The sequence below is a fragment of the Cloeon dipterum genome, chromosome 3 (assembly GCF_949628265.1).
Source record: "Cloeon dipterum chromosome 3, ieCloDipt1.1, whole genome shotgun sequence".
NCBI classification, from domain to species: domain Eukaryota; kingdom Metazoa; phylum Arthropoda; class Insecta; order Ephemeroptera; family Baetidae; genus Cloeon; species Cloeon dipterum.
In genome coordinates, this window is record NC_088788.1 from 2,147,630 (window position 1) to 2,168,968 (window position 21,339).

The 21,339-nt window shown below is 44.3% G+C and overlaps 1 protein-coding gene across 2 annotated transcripts; it reads right to left on the reverse strand.

Annotated features, from left to right (window-relative positions):
• Positions 1-329: 329 nt before the first annotated feature.
• LOC135939244 (protein artichoke) lies at positions 330-18,544 on the reverse strand. 2 transcript variants are annotated; one of them, XM_065483518.1, is made up of 9 exons: positions 18,234-18,544; positions 14,117-14,663; positions 4,819-4,918; positions 4,464-4,753; positions 4,265-4,411; positions 4,023-4,205; positions 2,259-3,965; positions 1,390-1,524; positions 330-1,329 (listed from the first exon to the last, which is right to left on the reverse strand). In XM_065483518.1, exons 2-9 carry the CDS (start codon positions 14,660-14,662, stop codon positions 424-426), a joined length of 4,014 nt encoding a protein of 1,337 aa, XP_065339590.1. In that variant the 5' UTR covers position 14,663; positions 18,234-18,544; the 3' UTR covers positions 330-423. The 2 variants fall into 2 exon arrangements, with proteins under 2 accessions (XP_065339590.1, XP_065339591.1); XM_065483519.1 differs by having other exon boundaries at positions 14,117-14,666.
• Positions 18,545-21,339: the final 2,795 nt, after the last annotated feature.

Below are 21,339 nucleotides of genomic sequence, written 5' to 3' on the forward strand. Positions count from 1 at the left end.
TTTGAAGCCGCCAACAGATGGCGCAACCGTATACTAGAGTAATAATTTTAATTTTAAGGCTTTTCCGCTGTGATTTGAGACTCAATCCTGCTAATTGTGCATTCTTTACTTAATTTTCTTTCTTTTGACGTGCTGAAAACCAAAATCAGTCCCGCCATTCGCCGTAGAAATGGTGGAAAAGATTTTATATTTAAAAAATAAGTTTTTTACGATTCTACGGCGATTGGCTTAACCGATTTTGGTTTTCAGAACGTCAAAAGAAAGAAAATTAAGTGAAGAATGCAGAGTGGCAGAATTGAGTCTGAAATCGCAGCGGAAGTGCCTTATAATTAATTATATAACGAAATTATACGGTGGCGCCATCTGTTGGCACCTTCGAACACTAACGGCTTACGCAACTGGTAAATTTGTGGTTTGTTATTTTCACTGCTCGTTGCCGCGCATGCTCTCGCGCACACTCTCGGCGTAGTGCATGTCCATGTTGTGCATGTTGTACATTCCGACCTCCTCCGGCGGGTAGCCGACGTAGTAGGGCTGTCCTGCGGAGGCCGGGGGGTAGCCCTTGGCGCTGTACGGACTCATGTAGATGCTGGACGGCGGCGGCGGCTTGATGCACGTGCACGCCGGCGGCATCGGGAACATGGGCGGCGCGGCCAGCGGGCCGCCTTGGTACCGGCTGTTGCTGGACATGCGGCAGCGCGCGATGCAGATGATGATGATGAGCAGCAGGATGAAGGCGACGACGCCGCCCACGATGCCGATGATCAGGGTGTCGTCGTTGGCGATCGAGCTGGCGCTGCCGGCTGATTTGATCGGCCGCTGCGTCGGCTTGGGCTCCTCGCTGCGCGGCTTGGCGGCGGTCGGCGCCACCGACCAGATGATTTCCGGCTCGGCGGTCGTCCGCTCGGTCGTCGGCACCGGCGTCGTCGTCGGCGGCGCCGGCCTAGTGGTGCGCACGCCGCAGATGAGTTCCTCCTCGGGCAGCGCCTGCAGCACTTGTCCCCGCAGTTCGGCCGGGCCGTCGCACTTGACCTGCGGCACGTCAGGGTGCGCCACCAGCCACCTTTGGAAGAGCATCGAGTTGCAGTCGCATTTGATCGGGTTGTCCTCGATGCCGAGCACGTGCAGCCGGTTCTTGCGCGAGTCCAGCGCCGACAGCAGCGGGCCGGCCAGCGAGCTCAGCTGGCTGTTGGCCACGTCCAGGGTGAGCTGCGTGGAGCGCGGCACCGGCAGCAGCAGCGAAGGTGGCAGGGAGGTCAAGGCGGTGTCGCGCAGACGCACCATCAGGGACGGCGCCGTCATGCTGGCCAACAGCCCGCTCGACGCAACCTGGACATAAAACACCGATTTTATAAATGGGTACAATTATAATTTTAATTACGAATTTACCTGTTGCACTCTTGGTCCCCTGAGTCCAATCTCCCGCATTCTTGGGTGTCTGGCGGCGGCAAGCTGGTCGCTCAAGGAAGCGTCCTTCATTTCGATGTCCAGTTTTTCCAAAGGCGGCAGTAACGACAAAATGCCCTGGAAAAACCATAATAAGTTTAAATTGCGCAGAATTTAGGGGCGGGCAGGGTTGAAATCTTACGGCGAGTCTAACCAACTTTGGTTTTTTACTCTACGACCTATAGAAGCCGAGTTATAAATTTTTAAAGTCGAAAAACGCGATTTGTGACATTTCAAAATTTGGTTTTCAGGGCCCAGGTGGGTCCCTTTGGGCCGGATGGCGCTGATTTTGGTGCCAATCGATACCCCTCGGTGGGGCGCGTCCATCCGTGTGCGGTTTTCAAAATCAAACCATTTTTCGAATTTTTACAAATTTATTTCGGCTGAATTTTCGAAAAATCAAAATTTTAATCTTTTTTACCATGACCCGGAGTTTTGGGTTCCCACCAACTCTAACCCACGCTCAGGTCAAACGCCAACCTGGAAACCGATTTTGAGATTTTTCGCGCCCATAGAAAAATTAAAATTAATTTTTTTCTATTTTTTCTCTTTGCGCAACGCATGGGGTGCACAGCCAAAATTGGTTTTATTTATATTAAAATTCGGCCGTTCGTCAGATCGTCGACCACAACCCCTCATCAAACAGGTCTCGGACGGGGCTTCGACCTGGAGTACTTAAGCGACCTTTTTCAGGGTTGCGCGACCTGAGAACTTTTAATTTTCGCGGTTTTGCCATTTTGCCAGCACCGGTGCTCATAATTGAATGGTTAATTTCGCCGCCAAATTAAAAATAACCCTTTCTAATCTCGTACCTTGACATCCAAATATCCGAGCCGGGGGTAGCCGTACGCCTGCAGCTCGTCCAGGTTGGACAAGGGCTGCAGAGCTCCAGCCTCCAGACGACTGAGGAACTCCAGGTTTTTAATTTTCAAGACTCTCAGGTTTGTTGCGTTCGCCAGGTCTGTGAGGTGGATGATTTCGATGGGGTTGTTGGACATGTCGAGCTCTTGCAGGTTCGTCAGGGGCGGAATGGTGCCTTTAGTCAGCTTGTTGTTAGAAATGTCCAGTTTTTCGAGCAGGGTTGCGCGGAAGAAAGTTGAGGACGGAATGGAGGTGATGCTGTTTTGGGAAATGTTGAGGAACCTGAGGAACGGCGTCTCCAGGGCGTCCGGCAGAGACCTGATGCCGGTGCCTGCCAGGTTGAGTTGCCGCACCGTTTTCGGTTCGACCAGAAGAGAATTGACAGACTCGGCCGACAGGGGATTGAACGACAAGTCCAGATTTTTAATGTTCACCAGCATGGTGTCGTCGGCGGGCAGGTTCATGATGTTGTTGCTGGCCAAGTTGACCTTATTCAGGTAGAAGTACTGACGCTGCAGAGCGGCCAGCGGCGCCATCTCGAATTTGTTGGCGGAGAGACCGATTTCTTCCAAAATTTGCACTTTGCTGCGATCGAATAGCGTTTCAGGCAAATCGTTCAGCTGGTTGTCGTCCAAATTTAGAACGAGACGGTTGAGCCCTTCGAAGGTCCTCTCCTCGATCCTGTTGAGCTTGTTGCCGGACACGTCGATGAACTGAATCTGGCTCGAGTTTCTGAAAGCGCCTTCGCTGAAGTGCTCGATTTTGTTGTCCTTGAGGACGACGCTCCTCAGCCTCGGCAAACTGGCGAAGTTGAGCTCGTCCACGGAGGAGAGCTGGTTGTTGCTCAGGTCGATGTACTCGAGCCTCCTCAGCCCGGACAGCAGCTCCGTGGGGAAGAAGGTGAATTTGTTGTTCTGCACTTGCATTCGCACCAGGTTGGGGTGCGAGCTGAACGAGCTGGGGAAAAGGTAGCTCAGTTCGTTCTCCGACAGGTTCAGATCTTCGATGTTGGAGCTCTTATCTTCGGGGTTTCTGAAGATTTCTCCCTTGAACGAATTGAGCTTGTTCTTGGACAGGTCGAGCACTCTCAGGGCAGGAAGGTTGTCGAAAGCGGCCGGCTTGATGTTGCCGATTTCGTTTCCGCTCAAATCGAGCGATTCCAATTGTGGCAACACGCTGAGCGCCCTCTCCTGCAGTTCCGAGATCTTGCAGTTGGCCATGTTGACCTTGAGAAGGCCTCCGAGGCCGACCAGGAGGCCGGGGGTCAGCTGCGTGAGGCCGGTGTTGCTCAGGTCCAGGAAGGCCAGACGACCCAACCCGGCGAACGGCGCCTGCGGCAAAGTGGTCAGCCGCGGGTTGTCGCTCAGGTCGAGCTCCTCCAAGGACGGCAGCAGTCTCAGGGCGCCACCCTGAACCTCCGTGAGCTGGTTGCGCGCGAGGTTGAGTTTTCGCAGGGCCGGAAGCGCCAGCTGGCTGAGACTGACGATTTTGTTCTCCTGCAAAAGCAGCTCCTCCAAGGTCGCTTCCAGGCCGGAAAACGTTGCAGGGGACGCGACCTGCAGCTGGTTGCCGCTCAGGTCGAGTTTCGTCAGTCTAGAGAAGTTGGAGAAGGCGTTTGAGGGGATTTCCCGAATCACGTTGTACTGCAGAGACAACATCTAGGAAAATTTTAATTTTAATTTAAAAATTAAAAAAAATTTTAATTAATTTTTCACCTGCACGTGGGCAGCGGGTTTGAGCAAAGCTTCGTTCAGGGCAGCCACCCTGTTGAATCCCAGGTTCAGGGCGGCCAGGCGGGGCAGCCTTCCGAGGGCGGAGGTGGGCACCAAAAGCACGTTGTTGTCTTCCAGAGACAAAAACTCGAGTTTTTCCAGTCCTTCGAAGGTGTCATCCTCGATCTGCGAATATACGAATCAAGGTCGGGTTTTTTCCCACAGCGCGCGCAATCAATGTTTACCGTTCGCAGAGAGTTGACATGCAGGTACAATTTTCGCAGCTTGCGTAGGCCGACAAACGTGCCGGGAGCCAGAGACGCCAGCGAGTTGCGGCTCAGGTCGAGAATTTCCAGGTCGGCGTGCGACGCGAGATCGGCGTTGTTCAAGGTCTGCAAATTTATTTAATAAATTCAAAAATTCAACCTGACAAATCAGCCTTACTTGAATCAAATTGGCGGAAAGGTTGAGCGCTCGCAGTTTGGCCAGCGGCTTGAGCGCCAGCGTCGGGAAGTCGCTGAGGAAGTTTTCGGCGACGTCGAGCACCTCCAAGCCGTCACCGCCCTGGAAAGTGTCGCTGCTGAGCCGGGTGAGGCGGTTGTGCGGCAACCTGAGTGCCCTGAGCTTGGTCAGCCCGACGAAGGCACCACCTTCGACCACACGGATGCCGTTCGAGCTCAGGTCGATTAACTCGAGCCGAGGCTGCGCCCAGAACGCGTCGCGCCGGATTATGTCTAAATAAGGAAGAAAATGATTAACTTGTTGCGGCGCTTCTATTGAAAAATTATTTCGTGCTCACCTATTCTGTTGTGCGACAAAGTTATGGCTTTCAAAATCTTGGGGCCGTTGAGCGACGAGCTGGGCACGCCAGGCAGCAAGTTCCTATCCAGAAGCAACTCCTGAAACACAAAATAAAAGATTCACACCCAACTTTCACTATTTAGAAAAGTAAATAATCAATTTAGCCTCCTACGAAAAAATCAAAGAGTTGTAGTTTTATTGCGCAAGGTACAAGCTTGATATTAAATCGGGCAGTGGCACGGAGATTTTATCACGGACGCGTAATCGGGAGAGAGGTGTGCCCCCATTAAATTGGTGTAATTGTGAATAGGCCAGCAATAAAGCGCAGTCTTATGCAACCGAGAACAATGCTCAGGGCGCGATTAATTTCGCAAGAAGCGCCGTGCATGAAAATCATCATTATCTCTGTTGATTCTCGCGGATACGCATGTCCGCGACGCGAGGATATATGCATGACAATTGGAAAAAAATCCATTGTTCGAGAAAGTGACACTCGCTGATGAAAGATATTACCGCATAATTTGCATTTTGCATAGTTTTTTTCTGAAGGCTTCAGTGTTTATCGTTTCGTAATTGTTGCCATGAACATTTTAATATCGAAAGACTCGTGTTTTGTAGAGCAAAAAACCTTTTCACTCGTGAAGAAATTTGATTTGGACATAAAAGACCGTCTTTGACGAAGTTTCACAGCACACCAATCGATTCCTGAGAGTCGAATTAAGTAAAATTGATGTTTTTGCCGACCAAAAATTGTCCAGCGCGACTTGTGAACTTTTTTTCCCGCCAAAACAATATGAATGCGAGAAGTGCGCATGCGTCAGAGCTGGTTGGATCTGACAAAGAAGTCATCCGTACAGTCGGTCTCTCTGTAAGTGCTCAAACCAGCTCTGACGCATGCGCACTTCTCGCATTCATATTGTTTTGGCGGGAAAAAAGTTCGCGCGTCGCGCTGCACCTTTTTAACGGAAAAAACTTAGTCAAAGACGGTCTTTAACTAAAGAATTTTGGTAAATGTGGGCGTGGTTCCTAGGAACATTTAAGAAGGAGGCGTGGCACGTGTTGCAAAGCTCTGGATAATCGTAAAATTGTGAGAAAAATCGATGGAACTTTGGAATGGGGGGCGTGGTTATCCGGAAAACTGAAAAGGAGGCGTGGCACGAAAAACATATAACGATTTTACTAAGAGAACCTCGAATTGGGGGCGTGAATTTAAGGAAAATAACAAAAGAATGTTTGGAAAGTGTCACAAAGAGCGGGAAAATAAACAAACTCGACTCAGAATAAACGGAAGATTTTGAAATGGGGGCGTGGTTCTCCGGAAAAATGTAAATTTAACTGAAAAATCGCGGGAATTTTGAAATGAAGGTGTATTTACCAGGACCTTTAATAAAGGGGCGAGGCAAGAAGTTTCGCAAAAAATCGTAAAATTGGTATTTTTACAGAGATTTTCATCTTGGAATTAATCAAACCGAATTGGACCCTCAAGAATCGATTAGCGGGCTCAGAAACTTTGTCAAACACGGTCTTAACAGTTAAAAATTAAAAAGACTCGTGCCCGTCTCGTGAATGTGCCAAAGTGTGGGAAACGCCTGGGCGATTTCCATCTTAATAGGTCTCAAGGATGCGTGTATGTGTGTTTGTGTGTGCTCTCATAAGAAGGGTAATAAGGTAATCACGCGCGCGGCGGCGCTGGATGAATCGGCCGGCGCTGCGTGTCCCATTGCTGCAGGCTTAACGGGACCCCTCTCTCTCTCTCCCTCTTTCTCTCTTGGCGGCAGAAGAGCAATGACTCGCTCTCTCGCCACCATAATACATTTTAAATTAACTGCGCGACTTGCTCCATATTCAAGCAGGTATAATTTTATGCGAGCTTTTTTATAATATCGTCTTTATTCCCAGCAGTACATATAATAACGCTCGGCGCGGATCGGGGAACCAGCATTTTTTGCCGCAAAGTGCCTTCCTGCCGCGCGATGAATGGCGAGACGCGCGTGGTGTTATTACCAGCAGCATTGTCATCCCGCGATTATTGCTCTCCTCGTCATTGACGCACACACGTGACTTGTAACTGTTGTTGGTGAGAAAAGCTTGCAAATAAGTGACCTATATTTCGAATTTTGCTAGACAGAAAAATTCTGTGCCTTCAGACTCAAATTTGCTATAAAATGTCACGAATTGGCTGAATAAACAAGCCGATTGTTTTTAAGCAACTCCAAATAAAATTATTAAATTATTTCTGGGTGTTTTCAGACATTTAAGACCGTTTTATGGTGATCTCTAGGACTGGAAATTTAAGAAAAACATTTCTTTCTCACTTTTTTCTTGCTATTCCAATTATACTGTTATTCATCCTAGTTGATCTCAATTTCAAATCTGCTTGTTGGCGAGTACGAATTGATTGGGCGTTCTGCCTGCTTGCTATTCATTATGCATTATTATTTCTCGTAATGCGGAAAGGGGCACCTTTAGAATTGCATTCGAGCAGATCCGACAACGAGAGCAATTATTTCCAGTCTGAAAATTATGAACGCCACTCAAGTGCGAAAAACTAACACTATATTATAAATATATTTCCCTAAAATGGGCAGATGTGGTCAATCGGCTGCGTGGCTCACAAAAATTAGCGTCTGCGAATGCACACTCGTCGGAGCGTGGCGAGCGGCGAGACGAGACGCGCTCGCCAGGCTCGGCCCGCGATTTGCATTGCAGTGAAAGAAATTAGTGCAATTATGCGATTCCCGTAATTCGACACCAAAAACACGACATTGCTATCTCCTAGAGAAGCTCAGGCGAGAAAACGCAGCTCTCCAGAGCGAGAGAGGAAAGAAAGCTTGCCCCTGGCGATTCTTTTTATTTTCTTGTTTGCGCTCGAAAATGGAAACTAATTTCGTCAGGTTTCACTGATACCTTGTGTCTGGTAACAATTTTTTTAAGTGTAAACAGCTGTTTTTGCGTGCTGAAGCCACAAATAATATATTTTTTCCAGGCTCAACCAAAATAAGATTCAGTCTTCGTCATCGCACGACACGAAGCTCTCTCAAGCAACAGTAATTTTTCCGGTCTATGAAGGCGCAGATAGTGTCAGATTAGCTCTGCGCGTGTGTTACACAAGAATTATCAACTGGTTTTTGTGTTAGAAAATAAATAAGCAAAACTACTATGTATCTTTCTTATCCTTTTGTTGAGGTAGGCGGACGAGGAAGAGGAAGAAAAATTTGTAGTCACTTTTCTAATGATTTTAAAAATTGAAACAAATTTTCCGTGATGATATAACCGCCTCTTCTTAGAACAAACAGACGTGATTTTGATCATTCCCACGGCACAAAATTAAATATTCGAGCTTATCTGCTGAGAACAATGACATAAGACGTGGGCCGCACGAAAATCGCGCATCACGCGTGTGACATCAGAGCGCGCACAAATAAATAAAGCAATAAAGTATAATGCAGTGCTCCAGTTGCATAGAAACAAAGGAGGAAGCATGCAGACAACTGGCTTATGCGAATATGGAACAATACACCTGTGTGAATCTGAAAGTAGCCGACGGTATAATAAAATCGGAATAAGTTACTCGGGTGTTACAATAACACACTCTGCTCCGGTGATTAGAGCTGCGCATAACTTTCTTGGTTACGCGAGAGTCTTATCATCTCTCAGCATTATTATGATGGAGGAAGTGCGCAGCGCAGCTGGTGTCGCTGCTAAACCGCCGCCGCTCTCGCCAGGGATGAATAGGCCGCGTGATTGCATTTTGCAGCAGGAAGCGCGGTTTCTCGTTTTTCGAGAGCAAATCGTCCATTTCCGACGCCGCGCTTTTACTTTAATGGCAGTCAAATAAATCATCGAGATTTATTTTATGGCTGCAAATGCTTTAAAGACCGCCTTTGATGAAGTTTCTGAGCCCACCAATCGATTCCTGAGGTTAATGTGGATGTTTTTTCAGTTACAAAAGTGCAAGGCGACGTGCGAACTTTTTTCCCGCCAAAACAATATGAATGCGAGAAGTGCGCATGCGTCAGAGCTGGTTTGAGCACTTGCACAGAGACAGCCTGTACGAATTGACTTCTTTGTCAAGCTCTGACGCATGCGCACTTCTCGTATTCATATTGTTTTGGCGGGAAAAAAATTCGAACGTCTTTGGAGGGAAAAACATCCATTTTACCTAATTTGACCCTCAAGAATCGATTGGTGCGCTCAGAAACCTTGTCAAAGACGGTCTTTAAAGTGAGAAGATTGTTTGAAAAGATCTGGGACAAGAGTCAATTGGATTCTTCCTTTTTATTCATTAATTTTAATCACAGTTCTTTTCTCCACACCCAATCAAGCCTTTGAGTTTCACGTCGCTGAATTTTGTGTGTCTCTCCAAAGGGAAGGATTCGTTTTAAAGCAAATCAGATCAAGATCAGCAATTGTTGGTTGTCATTCCTAAGGAAATGAGGCCAATTCCATTTGCCCAAATTCAAATGATGCTGGCTTTATTGTGTTGTCCTCTCTCATCGCTTTGCTCGACTGCGGCGCGAATTCCCACAATCATTACACTTTGATCCATATCGCGAACAACGAGCAAGCAAGCAAGCAAGCGTGCCACGCAAAACACACAAATGATTGCGGTTTGCGCGGAAAATAATGATATTAACCGAACTGAAATTATTTAGCCGAGAGTGCTTCATGAATAATTAAATTGAGCACTAGTTGAAAATGGCCGGCGGGCAGGAAGCGAAGAGAGAGCTGCGATGCGCAGGAAAAGTTGCCTTTTGCAGTAGCGCTTGCATTGTCGGCGGTTAATAAACCCAGCATGCACTTGCACGCTCCGACTGATTTTTTTTCCTTCATTTCTTTGTTTCGAACCAGCGCACTTTTTGCCTGCTCAATTATTATCTTTCTCACGTGGCCGTCAGGTGGAAATGAAAACGGCGGACAAAAAGTACAAAAAGAGATTATTTAACCGCACATCTAGTCACGTAGAGCGAAGTCAATTCAAAAAGAGTGTGCAGATTTTGCTACGCGTTCTGTGTCACAAATTTCAAGTCTCGCTCGTTTAAATTCACGACGTGCTCTTTGCTTCATGACCTGCTCTTTTTTAAGGAACGCCAAATTTTTGCATGAAAAGTTAAATATTAATTTTGCACGCTGGAAAACTAGGAACCTGCTTTGAAGACGCGAAAAACTCTTTTTACGTTTCCGCCTTATTTTAGGAACTGTTCACCAGGGTCTGTGTTGGTTTTCAATATAGCGTCAAAATTTATTATTTGAATATTCGCCCATTTTGGAGCTGCGCAGTAAACTTGTGCGCGTCTTAAGCATGCGCAGTATGTTCAGATCGCTTCTTAATTTCACCGGGAGACTGAAACTCACTACCGCGCATGCGTGAAATAAATCAAAACCTTCTGCGCAGTCGTAATTCCCACCGGGGTCCGGGTAGCGATCTGAGTTGGTTCCCGCCGGTCATAATTTAATATGGCGTCGAAATAATGGAGGCCAATCAGGAGACAGTAAAGCGGCCAATCAAAAGCGTAAAAAAGAGGCGTGCCGGCCTAATAATTTCATTATTTCGTTACATTTCTATCAGCCTGGATGTGCCATCTAATGGTCAATTCGCCCAATTACCAGGCTAATCACCTGTTAGCAAAGATTTTACAACAAAAATATTCATTGTGCTGAAGGTAACACTATCAGACGCCATATTTGCGCTTCGCGCGTGAATCCGGTCCCCAGTGGAACTGTCAAAAATTAATTTCCAGAGTTTTAAATGGAAAAAATATTATTATGGACGAAAAAAGATGCTTTAATGCAAAGAAAACAATATCTAGTCACGCGCAGAGCTCTTGCAAAATGAATTAAAACTTAAATATTGTGCAGATTTTGCATCGCGTGGCTCGCATCACAAATGACGATCCTCCTTAAAATTCGAGACGTGCGCACTTTGCGCTGAGCCCAAATTTCTGCGACCAACTATGGAGATTAGAGAGTTCTGCTCTTCTCTAAAGGTCGCGTCGTATTCCAGTTTGTGCGTGAACTTTTGCAGACCCATAAATCCGTCAGCGAAAAGAGGTTAAAAATGCAATTTTCCCTTAGATGGCGTTCTCGGAATGTCCGGTCTGCCACGAATCCAAGAGAGAAAAACCTGGTCGTTTGATAATAATAATAATAATAGGGGGAAGTGAGTGGTGCCGTGGTGCGTTTTGCATGCCAAGCAACAATTTCCTGGTCGATCGCGGCCGTAATTGGAGTTGCGATGCGATGCATAGAGTGTGTTGTGTGTGTGACACCTCAGCCTCGCGTGCGCATCCCAAATGGTCAAGGCCAATAAAGGCGACTCGCCGCGCGGTGATCGCCGCGAGCCAAATAAAGGAGCTGAGAGAGAGAAGGTATTTTCAACAGTTTAACGGGATAGGCCGCCGCTCGCGAGAAGAGCGAGATGATTGTGCCTCTTCTTCTTCTTCTCTTCAATTCCTTTCTGGCTTGAATGAACCAGCCAATGCGTGAATTATTTATTTACTTTGTTTGTTTGTACTCCGCCGGGGAATTCGGTTTATTTGCCGTAAATGCCCGCCGGTCGTAAATGTGCAGTCGCGCACTCAGGTGACGACGACGTGACCCTGAGCCAGGTCAAGCCGCGGACGAGCTGCTGCATGAACGGAGTCGAAGGAATTTGCATCATTCGTTCAAATTTGTTTCGTGGCTAAAGGATATTTTTTGCCTTTGAAGACGTAAAACTGGTTTTTCAGGTTGGTATAAACAAAAAACACGTCGGATTTGGGTCTCTAATGACAAAATTGCTATTGTTGGATCGTGTCCATCGAGGCTATAAATATAACATTTCATGGCAGAGGGCAAATAAATTGTAATATTTTGAATTTGATGGCGCGTGCTCTGTTATTGTTCTTTGATTTGTGTTTAATAAATTATTCGTTCAAACATTCATAATTAAAGTGGATCGATACAGGCCCTAAAATTTGCAATAACCAAAAAAGGAAATTGCCACCAGTGAAAAATTCAAAATTTCCTGCGCTTGAGCACAATTTCTTGGCAGATTTCGATTCGTCTCTTCGAGATTTGTCCCACTGCGTTTTATGGAAACTCTTTGTTGTGTAATAAAACCAGATTTCAGGTAAGGAGACATTTGAAAAGCATTCTAAAAAAATTTACAGCTCTATTTAGGTAAGTTTGGGCTTCAGCTAAATCCTAAAAGGGAGGATTTCATGCATTTTCCAGGATTTTGCAGTATTAATCCTCTTTAAAAATTTTCAGATTAATTTAAGAAATAAAAAAGTAAATGTGGGGCAGACCAGCATAAAAACAATCAAGGTGTGCATTTAACTGTACAAACGGATGTGATGGGCCAACATAAAATTATAATTTTGCACTTTTTCTGGGCGACGATGAACCGGTTGGGCCACATATCCAATTCCAGGGCGCATATAAATCATTATGCAATTTTATTGCGCGCGACCGGCAGCAATAATTAAGCCTGAAATCCGTCCGTTTTTATAAGGAAGCAATTATGCACGCGGATTCTAGCAAATTTTTCGAGCGCGAAATTGATTCGTCGTGCATGAAATTATAACACACGCTAAATACTCGAGTGAGTGAGTGAAACAGTTTGATTTTCTTCAAATGGCCAGCAGTGCTGAGTTGACCACTCTCTAAAAACGCTTTCTTTGTTTGCAGCGAATCGTGCTGCGAGAGTGAAACAGAAAGATTTTCACACGATTCCATTCACGCGTGACTTGTCATTGCCAATACGAAAAAAGAGTGACCAGCGCCAGTGCGCGGAAATTGGCTCATCGAATGCATTTATTTTCAAACGCAAATAAAGCGATCTTGACTTCTTCCCGCGCACGTAATACGCAATTATTAGAAAGCATAGTTGTTGCACACGCGAAAGGTCAAACTACTATATAGAAACTAAAAACGCTGAAGTGTTTTTGCATAAAACAATAAAGGTGGTTTTCAGCTTCATCGATTGCAGTTTTTTTTTGTATTTTGATTCGCTCCAAAGATCAACGTGTTTGTTTTTCTCGCGTGGCCTCTCCCATGCACCGAGAGTTATCCTCAATGCCAAAAACACAATTAAGTCTCTATCAGGACACAACTTTCACCGACTTGCTTTGCTCGCTGGCATGTCAAAACGCAGCTTTTGCTTAACGAGACGTTAACGCCGCGGCTGCATTTTGTTAGTTGCGCGAAATGAATGGAGCAGTGCATGAATGGCGGGGACAAAAATGAATGACCAGTTCTGCTTTGCAATTAAATATTGGATTTTTATTTTCGGGCTCCATTCAAACGGGTTTTACGCATTTATTCTATTTTCAGATCCAATAAAACCTTTAAATAGCAAGAAAAATCATTGGAATTATTAAATTTTCGTAACCGCAACCTTCTATTTCCGATAAATCCGAGCTGGTTGCCACAATTTTTGGAGTTTTGGCGAGAAATTCATTGATTTCGTTCTGAATAAACGCAGCCAATTAAAATTAGAAAACACACATATTAAGAGTTGATTCATTCTGCGGTTTTCGCATCCGTCTGAGCGGTATATATGATGGACCATTTGCGAGCGGCACGCAAGTCTTCAGAACAGTTGGTTGCTGCCCGTTATAAAAATCAAGCAAACTTCTTCGAAACCAACCGCTCTGATTGATTTTGCTGGTGTGCCGGCTCGGACTTTACCGTGCCTCACAAAAATTAACTGTATTGTCGGAGAATTCAGGCAGCTGCCGCCGCGTCCACACATTACTTTAATTACAATTGTCATCGTTCCGTGAGAATTAGACTCAATGTTAACGCATTTAGCGATTAATCGCTGGATTCGGTCTGAATAATTACACCGATCAGCACTAACACGAGGCGTGATTTCTTCAGGGACGAGAATTTATTGCCAGGCTGATTTTTTAGGGTTTTAATTTTTCTTCCAGTTACTTTCAGGCATTTAAACATTTCTGGCATTGAGCTGTAAGCTTTAATCCGTCTAGATATTTCGAGTCATTTCTCAAGCACGTTATTTTTTTTTTAATTTTCTCACCGCTCGTCTGTGGTGGTTCACATTTCACATGTTTCTTATTTGAGGCTCAGTGCGGCCAGCGAGATTGATCGTCTTTTAATTGTAGCATTTTTTGCTTTTATACACATAAATCATAAGTAACAATTGCCCTGTCTCATTTTGGTGCTAAAATTGCTTAAGAAAAATGATTTTTCCAATCTAAAAATAATTCACCCCTCCTATTTCGACCCTAAAGAATCGAGTGGTTTCAAAGAATGCGTCAATTTCTTCCAAATTTACGAAAAATTCCTACCTGCAGATTAGGGCATCCCTTGAGAAACCCGGCTTCGAGTCCCCTCAGGTGGTTTCCCCTGAGGTCGAGCACCAGCAAATTGGTCAGTCCGTGCAGCTCCGAGCTGCTGAAGATGGGGTTGAGGGTGTCGCCGAGCAAATTATCCCTGAGCACCAGCTCCTTGAGGGTGTCCCTGACGCCGTCCAGGGCCTTGTCGGCGAGTCGGCGCAGAAGGTTGTCCGAGAAGTCGAGCCGCACGAGGCCGATCTGGCGGCCAGAGAAGGCCTGCGCGGGCACGCCCTGCAGACCCACGTGGCGCTGACTGAAGCTGCGCAGCGCGGCGCCGAAGGGGATGGTGGGGAAGTCGGCGCCGAACACCACGCGGTCGCAGTCGAGTTCGAGCTCGAGTTCCTCGGTGTCGTCGTAGATGCAGGTGCAAGGGTGGCGCAGCTCCGTCAGCAGGTCGGCGCACGCCTCCTCGCCCGACTGGCTGCTGGCCTGCTGGCTCAGCGCCGACCACGGACCGCCGGCCACCAGCACCACGAGTAGCACCACACGCGCAAACATTCTGCAACAAAAAGGATCACACATATTTTAGATTCAATATTCAACAAATTTCCTAACCGTGAAGAACCCTCTGGTAAATCCCGTACCATTCTACTGCAGGATGAGCAAAATACCGATTGTTTGGTTTCTAATTGCAGTTAAAGGGTTGTTCTATTTATTTATTATCGCAGAAACACATTGAAATATGATTAAAAACACGGAGTTCAGAGAAAGTAGCAAGAATTCTTTGTTTGAAAAATCCTCAACGTTGATTGGCTAACGCAACACGCTTGTCAACAGCTCCCGCGGTTGCCTAGCAACATCTTTCATGTGCTGTGAATTGCGCGGGAGATGCTGACATGCGCGTTGTAAGCCAATCAGCGTCGAGAATTCTTCGAGCAGAGAATTCTTGATGATTTCCGTCTTTTCTTTCGCAACTAAATCGGTTTAATGCAACTTTTAATTGTTTTTGTGGTTATAAATCAATATACCAACTCTTTAGCTGCAATTAGATGAGCTGCAGCTGTTGCTAGGCAACCGCGGGATCAGCCAATCAGCGTCGAGTATTTTTTCAGCAAAGAATTCTCGCTGCTCCTTTCTTTATCTTTGATTTTCGTGTTTCCAATCGCAATTAAATCAATTTTTGAAGTGTTTCAGTGATTATGAATCGTTCGGCGACTTTTTTTAGTCCACAACTTGTTTTCTTATTAAGTATAATTATGAATAATAGCTTCAAATTCTACCAGAGTTGTAATAAACTCTATTGTAAAGCGAGAACAATTATTAGAATCGAATAGGAGAATTAACAGAAGATTCTAATTACACTTCTTTTATTGCGGAGAAAATTGTCTTGAAATAGAGCAGTAATTTACTTGTACATAATCCCTTATTTTAAAACTGTTCTCCATAGTTGCAATTGTAAGAATAAGGATGGAGCAGATTTAAATAAATTTCACGTGTATGTGTGCGGTTGTCGTGGCGGCTAGCGGTCAAAATCCAACCGGTCTGAGTAACCTCTGGAGCATAATAATATTCACCTGTCACGTTAATGAATACGAAAATGCTAAAGCAAACATGTCAGGGCGTCCGACGGGAGCTAATGGATAAAATAAATGTCCCTCGTCCTTTTCACCGTGCTCCTGCTCTTTGAAAGAATATATTATTTTCCTTTCTCTCACTCACTCGAAGATGGTTAAAATCGGCTTTGCTTTTCTCACAAGAAGCAACAGGTAGACGCGAGACGCTCAATACGGCCCATCCATCCAACCATTCGGTTCGCGCGCATTCCGCGTCACTCGTTTTTGTCCGTTTTGATGCCCATTCAACAAATCGGAGGGAAAATAATAATCCCCTCGGCCCCACTATAACGGGGGAGGAAAACAAGCTGATAATAACGCCGCTGGGACTGCGTTTGTTAGCCTTTAAAGATATATATACACTGCGTGAGAATAGAGACGAGCAGGAAAAAAACTTTATGGGTCGTTCCAGCGTAATGAGGGATGTAAAACGACATTATCCATCGTTGCACCGGCGGGACAGAGATTCTCCCGGATGCAATAAATGTTTTATTGCAGCATTGTGTTGAAAGGAAGGTTTAGAATCAACTGTATAATTTCTTAAAATCTTTAAAAGGACAATTATTGTAGAAAAAGGAAAAATAAATATTTAAAAATAAAAATAAACCAGCACCGGCCGTACTTTAAAAATCCGAAAAATTTAAACGAGGTGTTTTTGGCTTCATTTTTGGGAAATTTTATTTTAAATTTGAAAAAAAAAACAAAATTTCTAAATTTTTGGGAATGTTGTGAGCGCCAAATCTCGGGTTCTAAGGGTCAGAAATTCATAAACTCACCACCGTTCAACTTGGCTTGACTTCCCCTTATGAGCCGAGTGGTTTTTGGGGTGCTATCTGCTCACCCTTAACCCTCAATTTCATTTGACGTGGACAATTTCTTCCCAGAAATATTTATTTTCCTAGTAATTAAACAAGAAAATATATTTTCAGGCTCTTTTCAACAAAGTTTTGGGCACGGTTGCCTTCGCCGGTGTTTTAAAGAAAAGCAAACATCCGAATTATCTATCCTATTCTCGGATACAGCCATGAATGGCGAAATTAGAATTGCAAATTTCCCTGCGCGGCAAACAAATCGCCCTTTCGACTCAGCGGCCGATCCAACAGCAAAAACAATCGAGTTCATTTGCATAAAACGCGTTTACTCTGTTTGTCTTCAAATTCAACTCAAATTGTAGCCGCATAGTTGCAGTCAATGTTGACCGTGAATCAAATTAACGGCAAAACGTTAAATGGCCACCATTTGAATAACAATAATATTCGGATCGATCGTGACAATCCACGGAATTAGCTGCCTCGATCGTATAAATGTTTGCCCGTCTGCATCGCCATGGAAACGAATTTGCATTGTTGTTCCTCCTGCCTGGATTTAAATTTTCGAAAAGTGTGTATTAAAATATTGATCAAACGCGCGTGAATGAATGATTTAGCGCGTGTCATGTCTGGTGTTTTATTATCTCGATTTATCATGCTGCCCCCGATGGCGGCTGCTGTTGCAATCATGTGTATTGTAAAATTAAACGCAGGGAATGATACATATTTGAGTTGATTGTTGCTCTGACCCAGCGGAGCAAATAGAATGGATTTTTTACGACTGGAAAAGACCTTGATTGCTGCCGAAAGAATAACTGCATCAAATTTGATGAATGAGCGGATTTACTTCGTGTCAATTTATTTTAAAGAGGAATGATGGTGCAAAAGCCTGGAAAATGCTTGTTGCCAATGCATAAACTCATCCCCTAGGATTCAGTTGACTTAAGAAGCACTATAATTTTTAGAGAAAATTGGCTGGAAATGGAAAGAGCTGTCTCCTTACTTGAAATCCGATTTAATTTCAAAAGCAAGAGTTTCCCCAATAAAGTGGCATACACCGTTGGACAGATGTCGACGAGAGGAATCGGAATATGCCAAGAAAATATGTTCAAGCACTGTAAATTTTGGAGAAAATTGGCAAAATTTGAATTTTTATTGTAGGAAGGTCCCTTTTTTATTATTGCAAATTGTTGAACAAGTTGTTTATCGATCAATTGTTTTATGGCATCCAAAAATTCAAATAATTTTCAATTGTTGGCCTGTATCATTCCACTTTAAACTGGATGATTCATAAAATAATGAAGCCAACAATGCAAAGGTAAGTTGTGAAACAAGGAAAATTTACTGTTTGACAGTGTTCACATATTATATGACGTGCTGGACGGGAATTTCAATTAAATTTTTGCTCTGCACCTGATGTGAACTCTATTTGTTGTCAAAAGAAAATAAGTATTTCTCCGCTTTACCAAAAACGATCTCTATGTTTGGGCGAAAAGCAATATCCGAACCAATAATTCTACCGTTTATTTTAGCTTATTCCTTTCCTGCTTTTTCCAATCGAGAGATAAATTTAGCCGCGAGATTGAGAAATTTTTCTTTCCTCCTCCTTTATAAATATCTTGCACCCCCATCAGCAGCGAGAGCAAAACAAAAGGCTATAACATAGCCGCCGCGGCGGAGCACAATGAACAACACACGCGCGCATACCTTTCAAGAGAGGAGTGTCTCGTCTCGAGCGTCCTTGATGGATGCCACCGTCCTTTTTCCTTCCTTTCTGTGCCTTCCTTTTTCTTCTCGCAAATAATCTGAAAAGTCCAGCAGCAGCAGCAGCAGCAGTTGTTGGGGTTTTTCCGCACGTCACCTCCGCATGTTGTCGCGCAGCACTCGAATATTCGCACTCTCGCACTCGCCGGCCCGACCGTGACTGAAGCCGAGGAATGCGCCTGCTGCAAACAAGGCTGGCTGCCCCGCTCGCTCAGGTGGCTCAGGTGCGCCGCCTGCTGGCCGAGATTTACCTGAGACTATAACCGCAGCCGCAGCCGCCGCCGAGAGTTGGTTATTCAACCTGCGCTCTGCGTGCGTGCAATTAGGCGGGCACGGCCACTCGGCGGCTCGGCTTTTTAATGCTCCATTGTGTTTGTTTCAAGCAAAATTTGCCTGCACGTGAGGCCAGTTTTGTAATCTTGGACGGGAATTACCTGCAATAATTTTGCACAAAACAGATTGATGCTTTACGTTTGTTAAATATCGTCTATGACGCAGTTTCTGAGCACACCAATCGATTCTTGAGGCTTGAATTAGGTTAGAATTATTCAGAGATGAAAGAAAATCCCTGTAAAATGCCAATTTTACGATTTTCCTGCGCTTTGCGAAACTTCTTGCCACGCCCCCTTTAATAAAGCTCCTGGGAAACACGCCCTCATTTCAATAATCCTGTGATTTTTCAGTTTAATTGTAAAATTTTACGGATTTCCTCCAATTTAAATATAACGTGGACTCTGAGTCTAGTTTGTTTATTTTCCCGCTCTTTTTTGCGACACGTTCCAAACTTTCTTTTCTAATTTTCATCAAATTCTCGCCCTCCAATTCAAGATTCCCACGAGTTCTCTTAGTAAAATCGTTAAATGATTTTCGTGCCACGCCTCCTTTTCAGTTTTCCGGACAACCACGCCCCCATTCCAAAATTCCATCGATTTTTCTCACGGTTTTTCGATTATCCTGAGCTTTGCATCATGTGCCACGCCTCCTTCAAAACAGTTCTTAGGAACCACGCCACATTTATTAAAATTCTTTATTTACAGACCGTCTTTAACGAAGTTTTTTACTGACCAAAAAGTGCAGCGCGACATGCGAACTTTTTTCCCGCCAAAACAATATGAATGCGAGAAATGCGCATGTGTGAGAGCTGGTTTGAGCACTTGCAGAGAGACCGCCTGTACGAATGTCTTCTTTGTCATATGCAGCCAGCTCTGACGCATGCGCAGTTCTCGCATTCATATTGTTTTGGCGGGAAATAAAATTCGCAGGTCGCGCTGCAATTTTTTGGCCGGAAAAACATCAACTTTACCTAATTCGACCCTTAGGAATCGATTGTTGTGCTCAGAAACTTCGCCAAAGACGGTCTTTGAGGATTTTTTTTTAAATTTTAAATTAATTCTGCCATCAATCATATATATATTAGTCATAAAGATCATTATGTAAATATCATTTTGTCATTGAGTGCACGTAGGCCTGAAAGCGTGAATGAATTTTTATTTTCAATTCAAGGCCAAGATGCTGCTGGACAGAATAGAAAACGCGAAATAATTAATGCAGATTAAAAATCGAGAATGACAGGAAAGGCGACCTGAATTTTCAATCGCCTCGTGCAGCGCAGCGCGGACACACAACAAATGAAATCGCCTCCTCTCACGAGAAGAGGCACAGTCGAAAACAGTTTCTTGGCTTGTTCGTCGGTAAAAGGAAGAGAAATTTGCGTCCGTCTCTTTTTGATCGCGATTTGTTGAACAGGTTAATCTCTTTAAAAATCTACAAAATTAATTACTTAAATAAAGAAGAGAGACTAATTAATAAAATGCTAATCACCTTAAAATGATTAAAATATTTATAGTTCATGTGCTGGAAATTTTTAGAAGCAAATTTAAAGTTTCTCTCTGCGGCGAAGTAGATAATCCTCTTCTTAATAATAATTGTGAATGTCGCTGCCCGGAGCACTCTAAATTTGATCAACTTTCCCACATTAGTTTAATAGAGACACTTGGCACCTCCTCATAATAATTGTCTAATTAAAGTTTCTCTCTACCTCCAGAGCAAAAAATTAAAAAGCTAGAATTTTCTTTGCATCTCGACTGATCAAGTGATTTATGCTTTGTCAAAAACGAACTAATTGACCGCTAATAACCCCACGAGCTGAATTCAAAGAAGCGAAAAGTGAAACGCATGCCGCGTTATTTTCTCCTCGCGGTTAAATTGTTAGTCAGCAAAATCTTTTGGGAGAAGAAGATACACACGATGGGAGTGGCTCTCGCGGGATGACACGATTTGTTTATTGTGATTTGTTATTTCCTCACGTGCCGGCTCTAATTCAAACAAATTTGTTTGCTGTGAAAAGGCCACGCCGGTGAAAGTTTGATTATTTACCTAATTAAATAATCTCTTTTTCTTAAACATAAGCAGACGAGATAAAGTTGATAAAAAAATGTATTTTTCTGCAGTGTGGGAAATGGAGATGCAGTTGACTTTCGATATAACGACCTATTGTTTGCGACAAATTGAATCAATCGCGCGCGGCCCTGTTTCTTTTTGCAACTCATCGCTGCCGGCGGCGGCGGCGCAAGGAGCGTGATGTGACACACTATTATAACAATGCCTACGGAATGGAGGGAAACGCTTTATTACTATCGTTCGCCTTTCATCTCCGACAACACAGCGCCGAAAATAATAAGAAAGGAGAGAAATTGATTGTAGGCCCTTCTTTCAAAAAATACCTTACCAAAAATGGCCAAGGAATGTGAATTAGATGAATTTAACATGCAAAAATGCATTTTTGTCATTTTAGAAGGGGTGGAAAAGGGGTTGACACCCTTAAATTTATTTGGTTATCTACGGAGGGTCATGACGAGTCAAACGGTGTGCAGTTTTTGTAAATCTGATGCTTACAAGCCAAGATTTGGAGAAAAATAAATCTTTTCTTCATTAGTCCGTCGTAATAAAAAACGGCGTCAACTAAAATCTCGGGTTTTCCGAGTTAAATTTTCAAAAATTGCATATAATTTTAATCATCTTTAAGTCTCATGATGCACTGGAGTGGTTT